At 46.8% G+C, this 16,214-nt stretch overlaps 1 protein-coding gene across 4 annotated transcripts in view; it reads left to right on the top strand.

Moving 5' to 3' along the window:
• The window catches only part of POLE (DNA polymerase epsilon, catalytic subunit), a 61,062-nt gene that overhangs the window by 26,832 nt on the left and 18,016 nt on the right, over window positions 1-16,214 (top strand). For all 4 annotated transcript variants that reach the window (XM_005217684.5, XM_024977498.2, NM_001191429.1 and 1 more), the window contains 17 exon segments: window positions 807-964; window positions 1,314-1,509; window positions 2,141-2,355; window positions 3,549-3,651; window positions 4,103-4,183; window positions 4,280-4,402; window positions 9,870-10,082; window positions 10,352-10,561; window positions 10,818-10,961; window positions 12,339-12,479; window positions 12,632-12,785; window positions 12,863-12,969; window positions 13,182-13,358; window positions 13,441-13,664; window positions 13,787-14,007; window positions 14,242-14,446; window positions 15,632-15,805. In XM_005217684.5, the coding sequence (XP_005217741.1) occupies window positions 807-964; window positions 1,314-1,509; window positions 2,141-2,355; window positions 3,549-3,651; window positions 4,103-4,183; window positions 4,280-4,402; window positions 9,870-10,082; window positions 10,352-10,561; window positions 10,818-10,961; window positions 12,339-12,479; window positions 12,632-12,785; window positions 12,863-12,969; window positions 13,182-13,358; window positions 13,441-13,664; window positions 13,787-14,007; window positions 14,242-14,446; window positions 15,632-15,805 (2,846 nt within the window).

The raw sequence follows: 16,214 nt of genomic DNA on the forward strand, positions 1-16,214 counted from the left end.
TTCTGTCAAGCCATGATAGTGCAGTTGAGTTCGTTTGTTCCAATCTGCAGGCGTTCTTGGGGTCCACCTAGATCCTAGTTGAATGTTGTTTCTTTTGCTTCCGGTAGATTCACTCTGTTGTTGTTTTTATTCATTTCTTTACTTTTGGGTCTTTGTTGCTGGGCATGGGCTTCCCATTGCAGTGGCTTCTTTTGTTGTGGAGCGCGAGCTCTAGGGTGCGTGGGCTGCAATAGTCGCAGCACGTGGGCTCAGGAGTTGTGGCACACAGGCTTAGTTGCCGCTCAGCATGTGGAATCTTTCCAGACCAGGGATCGACCTGTGTCTCTGCACTGACAGGCAGATTCTTATCCACTGTACCACCAGGGAAGTCCAAAATTCATGCTTTACAGGGAGCACTTCTATGGGTTTTGACCCAGACGTAGAGGCGTATGTCCACCATCACAGAGCAATATAGAACAGCCTGCCACCCCAAAGGCTCCTGGGCCCTGCCCCTTTGTTGTCGGCCCTTCTCATTAGGCCCAGCCCTGATTCCCCCATGTGCTCTTTTGTGCGATAGTTTTGTCTTTTCCAGCGTGTCCTGTGAATTGAAACATGCTGTGTAACCTTGGTAGACCAAGCAGGAAGCACTTTGGTTCATCCATGTTGGACATATGTCAGAACTTGATCCCTTTCTCTTGCCAAGTGGTGTCCGTTGTATGGAAGAGCCCCAGCTTGCTGATCCATCCACCCTTTAGAGGGCAGCTGGTCGTCTCCAGGTTAGGGTGATGATGAGTGAGGCCAACCCCCTCTTCACTCTTGCTTGGCAGGAAGGCTTCACCAATGATCAGTACCAGGAGCTGGCTGAGCCTTCTTCACTAACCTATGTCACTCGCTCAGAGAACAGCATCTTTTTCGAGGTTGATGGGCCCTACCTTGCCATGATCCTTCCAGCCTCCAAGGAAGAAGGCAAGAAACTGAAGAAGAGGTAGGAATCCCACAGTCTTTATGCTTGGGAAAGGTCTAACAACTCCTCTAGTAAATGGACTAGGACCCACAACAGGAACAGACCTCGGTTCTGGTTTCTTGACCTTTTTGATTCAATTTGGAAAGCTTTTCTTGACACCCACAAACTCTGTTCTCCACCTATTATATTCTGGTTCTACAGATTGCAGGCCCTAAATCATTTTCATTTTGGAGATCAGGGTAGAGAGATGTTTGCTGCTTGATGGATGCTAGAAGGGAGGATGAGAAAGGGAAGGAAAAAGGCAGAGGGGTGATGAGAAGCAGCTAGCATCCCAGGCTCTCTCCTCTGCTCTCTTTGCCTATGTTTCTAGGTATGCCGTGTTCAATGAGGATGGTTCCCTGGCTGAGCTCAAGGGCTTTGAGGTCAAACGCCGTGGGGAGCTGCAGCTGATTAAAATCTTCCAGTCCTCAGTGTTTGAGGCCTTTCTTAAGGGCAGCACCCTAGAAGAAGTGTATGGCTCTGTCGCCAAGGTGGCTGATTACTGGCTGGACGTACTATACAGCAAGGTAAGGCTCCTCATCTGGCTCTGAGGGTCCTGCAGTCAGAGTCCTGGTAAGCAAGGTGACAGATGAACTCAAGGCTAATTCTGATGAAATCCTGTAACTTCTTTAGTGCCAGGGCTACCCCGAATCCCCCTTAAGTTTTGTGTCCAGTGACAGAAATCTGTGAAGGAAACAAATATTAGCATGATAATGAGCCAGTTGTAAGCTGTTCAACCTCACACAGGCCCCTTGGGCTCCTCCTCATCATTGAAGAAAGTGGCTGGTTCCTCAGTTGGTCCATCTGCTGTCCAACCTGCCCATGTCTCTCTTCTTTTCTCCCTCCTGGCTCCTCCTTTCCCTGTCTTTCTCTTCCTTTTAGGACAAAAATCAATTCTTTGTCTTTCCTATTATTCTGCAGTCCTGGTACTAAAAGCTCAATAAATGTTTCTTGATATTTTCCTGCACAGTTTAATAAAAGTTAAGGTTTTGTGTGTGGTGTGTTGCTGTGCAGTGGTATGAGACAGCCCTTTTACACCACTGCCTTCAGCTCATCAGGTTAGATAAACGCAGTTTCACATGGAGAAAGTCTTGGGTGAGCTCAGGCTGGTGCTCCCTTCCTCTGTATGATATTTTTGCTCGTTGCCTCTCTCTCCAGGCAGCTAACATGCCTGATTCCGAACTGTTCGAGCTGATCTCCGAGAACCGTTCCATGTCTCGGAAGCTGGAAGATTATGGGGAGCAGAAGTCGACATCCATCAGCACGGCCAAGCGCCTGGCTGAGTTCCTGGGAGATCAGATGGTGAAGGATGCAGGGCTGAGCTGCCGCTACATCATCTCCCGGAAGCCTGAGGGGTCTCCAGTCACAGAGAGGTAAGGGTTTCCAGTGTCAAGGAAGGAATTCCTTAAGGGTCTTGGTTGCTCTCTGAAAACCTGCATCTTCTGTAGAGCCTGTGTCCCTCCATAGAGAGATGAGCTTCCTTAAACAGAGCAGGGGTAGTCAGGACTCAGAAGAGGGAGGAACCAGACCTTGGACTTCCTTTAGAGCAGATGCTGGGAAGGCTGCTGGGGCCCTGGTGGGAATCCTGAGAGGGTATAGTGAGCTTGTCCACTCAGAGCCCAGAGAATCTGGGTTCTTGGGTGGGCAGACTGAGAGTACCCTCTCAGTCAGGCATAGGGCAGTGGGAATGTCTTGAAGGGTCTGCTACAGTGAGCACAACACAAGGTTCAGTTCAGGTTTAGGACAGAGCTCTGGGTCACTCACACACAAGCAGACTGATGCTGCACTTCTCGAGTTGGGATTATTGAACCACAGCTACATGTTACCACACTGACAGCAAGAAAAGCAGGGTGATGCGTGAAGGCAGAGTGTACTTCTGTCTATTTAAGTTTACACACAGGGAAAGTACAGTAGGAGTACTATAAAAGCACGTAGGGGATTGATAAGCACCAAGATAAACACTGTATTCACTTCTATATTAGGAGGGTCGACAGAGCTACACAGGGGACTTCATCGTCATCTTTATTTTTCATCCATGACATGAAAATGGCATGGCCGGTTTGATAGAACTAGGTGGTGGGTGCACAGGTTTCTGTTCTTTCTAAGTTTCTTTATGATATTTCAAAATAACAAATACTTCTTCCAGTGAGAGAAAGAGGGGTAGTGACAGTTGCCGTGTTGCTTTGCTAGTGATGTGAAAACTGGTTTCATTTTCAGGCAAGCGGTGGTCTCTGTCTATATTTTACTCAGTGAATAACATTTTTAATGTTTATTTATATACATGCACATGAATATATAATTTATGTAAAGACATCTGTAAATAGCTCTGATAACAATGGTCAGACATACACCAGGTGGCCAATGGTGAGGGGTGGTGCACGAAATCATGACATTTTAATATGAAGTATTAATATTTATTATGATAAACATCAGATACAGGTATAGTTTATACAAAATAACTACATGAACTAAAAGCATAGGTTACAAAGTAGGTCATAAGTACTTAGTTCCATGTAAACTACAGGAGATTTTCACATTTGTGAGTTTTTTATCTCTTCTCGACCAGAGCCATTCCACTGGCCATTTTCCAGGCAGAGCCCACCGTGAGGAAGCACTTTCTCCGAAAATGGCTAAAGAGTTCTTCCCTTCAGGACTTTGATATTCGGACAGTGAGTGCTGATTTTTTTTCCTACTCTTAGAAATTGAGGAGGAAAACTAGATAGGGCAGAGAATCCCAGACTCGGGTCATGTTTTTGTCTGGAGACTTCACTCTTGATTTCCTCTTTTCTATTATGGAATGAATGAAGAAATAGTTACACTTTAGGGAAAACCTGGAAAAGCTAGATGCTAGGGAAGCCTTTTTAACTCTTCTCTGGGATGGACTAAGGCTTGGGGTCTGGCACAAGGTTCTGCTGCTGGCTCCTTTGCTTGCTCTGATCCTGGGGGATCATTTATCCTCTCCACTTCCATTTCCTCCTCTGTGAAATGGGGCCTTTCAGCATAGAATTTCTAAGAGGATTAAATAAAACACATGAAGCATTCAGCACAGTGCTTGGCATGGTGTGTTGCTGCTCTTCTGCTTTTCTCATGCACTCCATTGCTGGTTTCCTGCATGCTCAGATTCTGGATTGGGACTACTACATTGAGCGGCTGGGGAGTGCCATACAGAAGATCATCACGATCCCTGCGGCCCTGCAGCAGGTGAGGCTGAAACCAGCAGAAACAGAGCCCAGTGTGAAACCTGGACCTGATTAAACTAACAGAGTCAGACAAGTGATTAGTATCGCCTTCATGTAGGTGAAGAACCCAGTACCGCGTGTCAAACACCCTGACTGGCTGCACAAAAAACTGTTAGAGAAAAATGACGTCTACAAGCAGAAGAAGATCAGTGAGCTCTTCGTCCTTGAGGGCAAGAGACAGGTAATGGGGCCTGGCCCAGGACAACAGAGGCTGTGACAGTCGGGGCTGGGCTGGGTCCTGTGGGCACACAGGCACCAGTCTCCATACTGCTGCTCATCATTTTGGATACTTCCATTCAAGCATCTGGAATGTGTTTTTCTTTCCAAAAATACGTATCTTGATACTTAACCCTTTAGTTCTTCTGTGTTCTTCTGTGATAGGAAGCTTTGTAATGCATCACTTTAGGATGAAAAACTATCTACATATATGATGTACTAAATAGACTCAGTAACTTGGAATGCATCACTTCACCTTGAGACTTCAGTTTTCTAAACTATAAAAAAAGCTGTTAGAAATGCAAAAAAATACTAAAGACCAGTGTAATGAAAAGCATAGCTAAAATCAGAAGAGCAAGAAGAAAATTCTCAGATGCTAAAAATGGAAACTGAGCTTTAAACCAGAGCAGTATACAAACTCACCTGCTAAAAACCAGATCCTCAGACTGAATTTTAAAATCAGTTATTTTCATGAGTTATACCTAAAAGGGCTCACAAAAATTAGAAGGATGCAAAAACATATATATCAAGTAAATATTAAGCAAAGCAAAGCTGATGTAGCTATATTAATGCAAGACCAAAAAAAAAATTAAAAAGTATTAGTAATGATAACGATAGTATTAAATACTACTATTAAAGTAGTAGTCAAATTTCACTAGAAATATTTAGTAATTCTAATAGTTTAGCTTCAAATTAAATAATGTGAAAATTTACTTAACTATTAGAAAAAAATTGACATCTAATCAGTTTAGGATTTTAACACATCTCTCGATTGATCAAGCAGACCAAAAACTAGTAAAAATATGTAAGGTTAGAATGACAGAATTGCTAACTAGATTTAGTTAACAAATAGAGCTTTGCACTCAGTAATTAAAGAATACACATTCTTTTTAAGAACACCTAAAATAAGACTGAATGCTGCAAAGCAAATTGTAACAGATTCCAAATAATTTATATATATACAGATCTTGTTGTTTGAAAACCATAAAGAAATATATTTATAAATAACTCATGGGTCAAGAAGTCACAATGCAAATTAGAAATACTAAATGAAAATACTATTAATATTTGTAGTTTGCAACTAAAGAAGACTATAAATAGCACATAATCTATTTTAATATATAGAAAAGAAAAACCAATAGAAAATTAAGTAACTTCCAACTGAAAAATTCAGAAACAGTAGAAACCAAGAAAGTAGAAAGAAGTTATAAAGGCAAGAGCAGCAATGAATGAAACAATAAAGGCAAAACCTTTATATTTGAAAAGACTGATGAAATAGATAAATCTTTGTCAAGATAGATATTTCAGGTTTTATGTTAATGAAACATTATCAGTGCAGCTATTATAAAGTCTAAAAAAAATAAAGACTGAATTATCTTTCCTAAACAATTGGAAAACTTAGATGGAATGGGCAATATCCTAGAAGAGTTATTCAAATTAGCCTAAGAAACAATAGAAGAACTGATTAGAACTTCAGGCATTAAAAAGAAACAAATACTGGGCCCAAATGGTTTCTCAGAGGGATTTTATCAAACTTTAAAAAAAAATTTGTTTTGGTACTGCTGGGTCTTCGTTGCTACGTGTGGACTTCTCTAGTTGTGGCAGGTGGCGGGGCTACTCTTCATTGTGGTATGCAGGCTTCTCAATGCGGCAGCTTCTCTAGTTGCAGAGCATGGCCTCTAGGGACATGGGCTCAGTACTTGGGGCTCCTGGGACCTAGAGTGCCACTAGTTGTGGTACAGGAATCTAACTGCTCCACAGCATGTGGGATCCTCCCAGACCAGGGATCAAACCTGTGTCCTTTGCTTTGACAGGCAGATTCTTCACCACTGAGCCACCAGCGAAGCCCCCTACCAAACTTTTTAAACAAATGATTCCAGAGAATTAAAAAAAAAGAAGGTCCTTAGCTCATTTGGTTGGTTTCGTCTGGTGGCTCAGACGGTAAAGAGTCTGCCTGCAATGCGGGACACCCGGGTTCGATTCCTGGTTGGGAAGATCCCCTGGAGAAGGAAATGGCAATCCACTCCAGCACTCTTGCCTGGAGAATCCCATGGACGGAGGATCCTGATAGGCTACAGTCCATGGGGTCGCAAAGAGTCGGACAGGACTGAGCGACTTCGCTTTCACTAGCTCATTTGGTAATCTTTATAACTTTTATTACCCTGGTAACAAACTAACAAGCCAGGAAAAGGAAGGCCATTGGCAGATAGAACTATAGGTACAAAAATACTAACAAACTAAATTTTGTACTGTGTAAAGACAGTAACATTGTGTCCAAGTATGATTTATGCAAGGAATGGCAGGTGTTAACTTCAGAAATCTGCTAATTTAGTTCATTTTAGGAAAAATCAATTCATCACAAAGAGAAGACTTAAGGTGTCATTTTCAATAGCGTCAAGAAAGAACATTTGATAAACTTGAATGTCTGTGCATGATAAAACTTTGAACAGTCAAAATCAGAAAAGACGATATATTTCTCTGATAAAGTCCATCTGTTGAAACTCAATAGCACGCATCATATTTAATGGCACAACATTAGAATCATTGAAATGAGGAAGAGGAGATGGATGCCTGTTAGTTACCACCACTTCTATTCAAAATTGTTTGGAACTCCTGGCTGGCATAATTCAACAAGAAAAAGAAGTTAAATTTTAAGGATAGAAAGATATAAAACATCATTTGTAGGTAAATATAACAACACAGAAAATGTAAGGAACTCCAAAATTATTTTAACTTAAGACATTTCAACAAGGTCATTAGATACAAAGCTCGTATATAAAAACCTATATCTTTCTTTTATATTAGAGACAATTAGGAATTTTTAAAAATTGATTAATTTTTTTTTTTTTTTATTTTGGCTATGTGGCATGCAGGATCTTTGTTTCCCAACCAAGTATTGAACCTGCACCCTCTGCAAAGGAAGCGCAGAGTTTTAACCACTGGACCACTAGAGAATTCCTTAGAAAGTATTGTTTGAAAGGTGCTATTTATCAATGATGGCAAATAATATACCAAGGAATAAATCATAGTAACAAAATGTGTGTAAAACTTTTATGGAAAAAAATTATACAACTTTATTGAAGAGTAGAGAAATTCACCTAAATAAAAAAGGAGACATACCATGTTCATGGATGAAAAGATTCAATATTAGAATCCTTGGGGTGATTTGCCCCAAGGTAATTTGTAAAATTCAGTGTAATTTCAGTTAAAATATCTACAAAAAGTTTTCTGATGGAACTTGACAATCCTAAAATTCATGTGAAGAACAAGGATAAGAAAAACGAAAACAATTTTGAAGATTAAAAAGGGGAAGTTTGTCTTAGTGTGTAACAAAACTTACTCTTATTAAAGCAAGACCATGTAACAGTGGAACTACTAATAGGGACCCTAGAAACTGATCCCAACGCACCTGGGAGCTTGGTCTATCACAGAGGTAGTGTTATACACTATTAAGGAGAATAGAGTGCTTATTCAATAAATGATGCTGGGGAAAATGTTTTTTCATATTTTAAGAAGAAAGTAGCTATCTCACAGAGTATGAAAACAAATTCCAAATAAAGATGTAAGTTGAAAAAAGATAACTCTTTGGGGAAAAGGCACAGGAGGCTATCTTTATGATGCTGGGGTAGAAAGAGCTTCTTAAGTCATAACTAAAAAACACACATCGCAAAAGAAAAGACCAATAAATTCAGTTAATTAAAATATAAGTTTTCTGTAGTCTGAAACAAGAAAGGCAAAATGTTGGTGTTTACTGAATTTGCATTATAAGAACATGGGTGTTCATTACTATACTTCTGTTACTTTTGTAATTAAAAAACAAACTTTTTTCTAACACAGAAGTCACCATAAAAGGAAGAGAAAAGTCACAATTCAAAGAAGATATTTAAAATGTACAAAATTAGAAATGATCCATAAACACGTATGTTATTTTTCTGTTTACTGTGTAGCAAGTGATCCCAGAACCTGGAAGCTTAAATATCATGGGTTTATTATTATCTTGCACTTTTTGAGCCCTGTGGGTCTGGAATCTGGGCACAGCTTATCCAGGTCCCCTGGCCCAGGGTCTCCTGCAGACTGCAGTCAGGTGTCAGCCAGGGCTGTGCTCCCATATGAAGGCCTCCCCAGGAGGTGAGGAGGGATGTGCTCCCAAGCTCACTCTGGTCGAGCCGTACTCGTTCCTGGCTCCACGGGCCTCTCCACAGGACAGCTCACAGCCTGGCGGCCGACTCCAGAGCAGGCCCTAGACATCAGCCAGAGCGGGTGCCCGCAGTGCAGAGGTCACTGTATTTTATAGTCTAGTCTCAGAATGGCGTCCTGTCACTTTTGTTGTAATCTCTTCATTAAAGGCAGGGCAGTCACGGTCCAGCCCATACTCAGGAGAGTCATACAGGGCGTGAACAACTGGAGTTGGGGTCATTGGGGTCATTTTAGAAGACTGTCTACCCCAGGGTCAACCCCACTGTTGATTAGGTAAATGGAAAATCAAATATTTAGATGCCACATCACAGCAAAAAAAATGAGTGTGGTGACATCAGGTGTTAACACGTGGGGAAATAGGATCTTGTCTGTATTTCTGATGGGAGTGTAAGCACAGGTCTTCAGGCAGCACGTGAAAGGATGGTTGTTGAACCCATCTGAACCCATCTTTCTGGTTCTGAAAGAGTGGAAATGAACAGTTCGTCATTTTAGAATATCATGGATAGGTCAGCTGGTTTATATGCATAATAGAGTATTCTACAGTTAGAATGAATGGACAGTGTCCACATGTATCAACAGGGATCAATCTCAAAAATGTATCATTGAGTAAAGAAAGGAAGTCACAGTATGTGTACCATGTAGCTCTATTCATATAAAACTGCAGCTGAAAGGAACAGTTTATGGGTTTATAGATTCAGAGTAAAAGTACAAAATGTGCGGGGAGTGATAGACACTTGGGGGCTGGGCTTGAGAAAGAGGAGTCCTTTACCTATGTTTTACAATATTTCTTATTAAGAAGAGAGGATTCTGAAGCAAACACAGAAAAATATAACATTCACTTTGTAATGGTGGTACCCAAGTGACGTTTTCTTTCTGACCTTTTCACTGTTAAAAGTTTAAAAGTAGGTTAGTTTGGGACTTCCCTGGTGGTCTAGTGGCTAAGACTCTTTGCTCCCAATGCAGGGGGCCCGGATTCCATCCCCAGTCAGGAAGTTAGCTCCCACGTGCCACAACTAAAAGTTTGCATGCTGCAACTAAAAAGATCCCGCATGCCACAACTAAGACCTGGCATAGCCAAATAAATGGATTTTTTAAAATATTAAAAGAATAGGTTAGTCTGTAAATGAGTGTGTTCAAGTATTTTACTTTATTTAGGAGTTCACTTTGGGTGGGTTTCTAGAAGGGAGATTTATCAAGAGAGAGAGCTATTTTAAGGCTCCTTTGGATCTTTGCAGGTGGGCATGGCCCAAGCTTCAGAAGGTTCCCAAAGCCTTGGCTCCCCCGACATGGAGGACTTTGGCCTCACAAAGCCACCTCACTCGGCAGTGCCCATTGCTACCAAGAGAAAGCGTATCCACTGTGAGAGGCAAGAGGGATCGCAGGACCTGGAGCTGACGATGCCCTGGCAGGAGGTTTTGGGGCAGCCTCCGGCACTCGGAACCACCCAGGCAAGAATTCTCAGGGAGTCTGGAGTGGCTGGTGGGAGAGAGGAGCAGGAATGCTGGTCAGGCCTAACCTGTGACAAGCCATCTCCCTGTGGGATCTCCTGAGTAGTGCAGGGGCCTAGAAATGGGGCTTGACCCCTGAGGAAGTTGGTATGATGTGCCCAGATCTTACAGAGCTTGGGAGCTGCGAGATTTAGTTGCTGTGGAAGGGTGTTTCTGTTTCACTGTATGCTCAGCTCTGTTTGCCATCTCCTCCTCTTGACCTGTCCCAGGAAGAGTGGCTGGTCTGGCTCCAATTCCACAAGAAGAAGTGGCAGCTGCAGGCTCAACAGCGCCTTGCTCACAAGAAGAGGCGGCGTCTGGAGGGGGCAGAGGGCACACCAAGGCCTGGGGCCATCCGAGAGGGGCCCTCCACAGGACTGGGGGGCTTCTTTCGAAGAACAGCTCGCAGCATTCTGGACCTTCCATGGCAGATTGTGCAGGTGCAGACAGTGATCAGAGGGAGGGCAGGACACCCCTGAGGGCAGGAGCATGGCTGATGGGAAGGGGTATTTGACCAGCTTACGATCCTGGGGACCTGGTCTGGAGTGGGGCAGAAGGGGCAGGGCTTTACCTGTGTGCCTCTGTAAAGGAGCTGGTTCTGGAGGCCACCTGGGAGATGGCCTGTGCACAGGTATTGAGTGCTTTCTGTGACAGGGTGAGACATGGAGTGCTATACAATCTGTGTTTCCTTTTCAGATCAGTGAGACCAGCCAGGCTGGCTTGTTCAGGGTATGGGCTGTCATCGGCAGTGACCTGCACTGCATCAAGCTGAACATTCCCCGGGTGTTCTACGTGAACCAGCGGGTGGCCAAAGCGGAGGAGGGCCCTTCCTATCGGAAGGTACGGGGGGCAGCTCTTGTTTCTGGTCACTGAGGTCAGCGGCCTGCTCAGCCTCTGAGGTTGCCTCCACTATGGCAGAGGCCACATACAGATTCAGGCTTTGCAGATACAAAGACCATGTGAGCTTTGTGACCTTGAGCAAGGTGTTCTGGTGCCTCTATGTCTCCTGAGAACCTTCTTGGGATGCTGCAAAAATTAATTGAAATGATGCTGTGGAGCACTGAGTGAATGCTCAGTGAGGAAGCTGCGGGTATCATTGTCTTGGTGGACCATCTCTTGTATCTGTTGTCCATGTAGCAGGGAAAGCGCTAGGTGGACATTTGTCAGAGGCTGCGGGCTCTGTCTCCATAGGTTCTTCTGATGTGAACAGCTTTATTGGGGTATAATTCATATGCGATACAGCTCTCTCAAAGTATACGACTCAGTGGCATTTAGTGTATTCAGAGTTATGCGGCCATCTCCCCTGTCAATCTTAGAACATTTTCACCACCCCACAAAGAAACCCCAGCCCCTTAGCAGCCTTTCCCCTCTCCCAGCCCTCAGTAAGCACTGGTCCAGATTCTGCCTCTAGGTTAGCCTGCCGTGGACATTTCACATATGTGGAATCCTACAGCAGGTGGTCCTCCTCTCAGCTGGGGCGTCCTCAGAGGCTCCTGCCCAGTGTCTCCATCCGAGCTCCCAGTTAGCTCTGCCCAGGGATCATTGAGCAAATGACATCTGATTGAGGAGATGAGACTAGAGTATTTGTAACTGGCAGCTATACAGAGAATGCTTCTGGAAAAGGTGAAATCCAGTTGCCACCAGAAGATTCAGCAGAATGTGGATCCTGGAAGAGGACAGGGAAGGAGTGGGCAACAGAGAACAAATGATCTAGGATTCTGAGCTTTCTTAGATGTGTGTGATGTGAGTGAGTAGAACATCCTTCCTTTAGGGTGTTTTCCCCTTGAGGCACCCCTCTCCTGCTCCCTCCTCGCCAAGGTACCCACACTGGCTGGACAGGGGTTCCATTCCTAGTCTTCTGTCCACGAAAACATAGCTTCTCTCTGGGTTTTTGCTTCCTGCACCCTTAGGTTACACCCAGGAGAGAACAGAGGAAAATGTAGCAGGAGCACCTGCCCCTCACAGTCTGGGAACTTGTCTACTTTTTGAAGCCTCAGGCGGCTTCTTGAAGCCAGGCCCAGACCTTTTAATTTTACTGATAGGGAGAAATGGGCTATAGGACTTTACTCTCTGGTTGTGTGCAGACATCCTAGGACTGTTTAAACAATGCATGTATGTGTATAAGAGTGTGTGCACATGTGTTTGCCTGTGCATTGCTGCAAACGTTACCACTTAGCTCAGTTGTGGGGTGAGGTCACTGTCACATGGTGTCACCAGGTGAATCGAGTCCTTCCTCGCTCCAATATGGTCTACAACCTCTACGAATACTCGGTGCCAGAGGACATGTACCAAGAACATATCAACGAGATCAACACTGAGCTGGCGGCGCCAGACATCGAGGGCGTGTATGAGACTCAGGTGATTATTTTCCCAGCTGAACGGTGCAAGGATCCACCTAAATGGAATAGAGGGAAACAAACCCAGTCGAGGCATGGACAGGCCAGCAGCAGCAGCTGGGCCTCTGCCTTCCCCCGTCAGCCCTCACACAGCCCCGACTGCCCCTCTTCCAGGTTCCATTAGTGTTTCGGGCCCTGGTGCAGCTGGGCTGCATGTGTGTGGTCAGTAAACAGCTGGTGAGGCACCTTTCAGGCTGGGAAGCAGAAACCTTCACTCTTGAGCACCTGGAGATGCGTTCCTTGGCCCAGTTCAACTACCTGGAACCAGGTATGGCGTGTGCCGGCTGCCCTTGCTTGGCCCTACTTCCTGCACATCTCAGGGTGACAGGCCATGTCCTCCTGCAGGCAGCATCCGCCACATCTACCTGTACCACCACGCACAGGGCCACAAGGCTCTCTTTGGCATCTTCGTACCCTCACAGCGCAAGGCAGCTGTGTTTGTGCTGGATACGGTGAGTTCTGGGCAGGCCATGGGACAGCCTCGCTGGGGGAGGCACACAGCCCCGGGTAGGAAGCTCCTGCTCCCTCCTCCCTCCCACCACTGCCTTGTTCTTGCGAGAGTGAGAAGTGGATCTGCAGAGGTAGCCCTGCCGCCTATGTCCACTCACAGGGCTGCCCCTCCTTCCCAGCGGGAAGACGGCTGACCCACCCCTTGTTTGTCTAGGTGCGAAGCAACCAGATGCCCAGCCTCAGTGCCCTGTACTCAACCGAGCACAGCCTCCTGCTGGAGAAAGTGGGCCCTGAGCTTCTGCCCCCACAGAAACACGCTTTTGAAGTTCGTGCTGAAACAGACTTGAAGATCGTCTGCAGAGCCATCCAGCGCTTCCTGTTGACCTACAAAGTGAGTGCCATCGGGATCCCATGCTGTGAGAGCCCCCTCCCCAGGGCCTGGTCCACCTCACTGCTTCCTTCCCTGCACTCAGGAGGAGCGCCGTGGGCCAACTCTCATTGCTGTTCAGTCCAACTGGGACCTGAAGAGGCTGACTGGCGAGATCCCTGTCCTGGAGGAATTCCCACTGGTGCCTGTCCGCGTGGCTGACAAGATCAGCTACGGGGTCCTGGACTGGCAGCGCCACGGAGCCCGGCGCATGATCCGGCACTACCTCAACCTGGACACGTATCTGTCACAGGCCTTCGAGATGAGCAGGTGGGCCGAGGGGAGGGGTGCTTCTGGCCGTCTTGGTTGTCACTGGCCTCACTGGACTCTGGGGGCAAGAAGACATTCCCCAGTCATTTTCAACTCCTGGGGTTGACCCTGTGCCCCTGCAGGTACTTCCACGTCCCCGTTGGGAATCTGCCTGAGGACATCTCTACCTTTGGCTCCGACCTCTTCTTTGCCCGCCACCTCCAGCGCCACAACCACCTGCTCTGGCTCTCTCCTACGTCTCGCCCAGACCTGGGTGGGAAGGAGGCCGACGACAACAGGCTCGTCATGGAGTTTGATGACCAAGCCCCTGTGGAGATCAACAGTTCCGGCTGTTACTCCACAGGTGGGTGGGCAAGGCACACCAGGGACTGCTGTTCCTGCTGTTTGTTGCCATTCTGGGCTGGTGGGAGCACTCGGGTGTACTGGGCTGGGAGCTGAGCCTGCAGGGGGCCTCTGTGGGTGTGAGCTGTGCAGTCAGCTGCCCTAAGCAGCAGTGATTTTTCTGAGATGGTGCTTGCTGGGATCAGGCTCCACACCCAGGAGGGGTCAGTGCACAAGCGGTGATGTCTGTGTGTAGTGTGCGTGGAACTGGATATTCAGAACCTGGCCGTCAACACCATCCTGCAGTCTCACCACGTCAATGATATGGAGGGGGCCGACAGCATTGGCATCAGCTTCGATGTGATCCAGCAGGCCTCCCTGGAGGACATGATCACAGGCAATCAGGCTGCCAGCGCCCCTGCCAGCTATGACGAGACAGCCCTCTGCTCCAACACCTTCAGGTACCCAGGGGCTTGCCACCCTGAGAACGTCACCTGCCCTTTGGTTCTTGTACCCTCAGCTCTCCAAAGGCAGAACAATAGTTTGCCTCCAGAAGGAGCAGTAGAAATCCTTTTATCCTCTGTCCTTGTTTTGGAAACTGAGAGCTAAGTCAGTGTCAGGGGGGCTTCCCTCTGCCTGGTCAGAAACCAGCACGGGGCCAGACTCTTTTCTTCGCTCACGGGTGGCACTCACAAGTGCCGCCCTGCAGGTACCGGTGACAGTTGCAGGTGCTGCCTTCTGGCCCGCTTCCTATGGCCAGAGGTGTGCCTGCAAGAAGTCGCCAATTTACTTGGAGTGTGGGTGTTCACCGAGCATCTGCTGTGGGGTGCACAGCAGGATATGAACATGGGTAAAGCCACACAGAAAGTGGTGCAAGTTGTAAGGTGTGGGTATCGGGAGAGAACTGCAGCGGTGGCACGGGCAGGGAGCATGTGCTCGCATAGCCCCACTAGGCAAGATGGCTGTCACCCATTGTAGAAATGAGGAAACTGAGGCCCAGGCTTGTGGCCATAGTGCAGCTGAGGGGAAAGGTTGGTGCTCAAGAGCAAGTCTTGTGGTTCCAGAACTGTTTTCTACAACTGCCACCCTGTTGCCTTCTCACAGAAAGAGGACAGAACTGGAGGGAGGGGGTTTCAGGCCAGGGGATTTGTGGAAAGAAAGCCTCAGCAGCCAAAATGCACGTGGTGTAGTCAGGGCCAAGGACTGTTTGGGCAGAGAAGCAGCCAGTTCAGTCCCAAAAGGTGGTACAGTCAGACTGCAGGTGACAGAACCATCATACTGGCTTTGTGATACCGTTTGCAGAGTCATCTGGGGCGATTTAACCAGGGGCAGTTGTGATGAAGCAGTCCGTTAGGATCCTGACTGGCATAAGGGAGAGGGGGCCCTTGAGGTCTCTGCTGTGAGTCTCTTTCTGGTTCTCGCAGCAGTTAGGTACCTCCTTGAAGGGCACCCACATCTTCTCAGCTCTGTCCTGGCTCTGTTGGAAAAGCCGGAAAGGTGGTGTTGAGTTGGGGGTGCAGATGAGTTACAGAGGGGCGAGGAATGGAGTCTGGACAGTGAGAAGAGAGGGCGCAGAGGCGACAGCAGAATGGTGAGGAGCTGGTGCCAGCGACAGTGGGGGGCACCCTCTGAACCCCCTCCTGCAGGATCCTGAAGAGCATGGTGGTGGGCTGGGTGAAGGAGATCACGCAGTACCGCAACGTCTACGCCGACAACCAGGTGATGCACTTCTACCGCTGGCTCCGGTCGCCGTCCTCGCTGCTGCACGACCCTGCCCTGCACCGCACGCTGCACAGCATGATGAAGAAGCTCTTCCTTCAGTGAGTGCTGCCAGTGGCTTTCTCCAGGCTTGCTGATCCCTTGGTCCCCAAACCAGAAAGATGGCTAGTCAGCACCTCTGGATCAAGAGTCCACTTCTAGGCTAGTGGTCCATAGTGATCAGATGGGGCCCAGGAAGAGCTTAGCTGCCGTCACAGCTTCCAGAGACACGCTATATGGTGCAGAGTCTCTGCTGCTTTTTTGTAAGTCATTGCACACTGTGCTTATCATTCGGCACCTCGCTTGTCTTCGTTAACAGTAGGTCTTGGAGAGCTATGTGTGGATGTACCACACTAATGGATGTTTCGGCTGCTTCCATAACTTTTGTTGTCACGGTAACCAACCAAGGAATGGTCTTGTGCGTGAGGTCATGCAAACATGTCTAGAATAATCTCCAGGAAGTAACACTGC

This window comes from Bos taurus, chromosome 17 (assembly GCF_002263795.3).
Source record: "Bos taurus isolate L1 Dominette 01449 registration number 42190680 breed Hereford chromosome 17, ARS-UCD2.0, whole genome shotgun sequence".
Classification (NCBI taxonomy): domain Eukaryota; kingdom Metazoa; phylum Chordata; class Mammalia; order Artiodactyla; family Bovidae; genus Bos; species Bos taurus.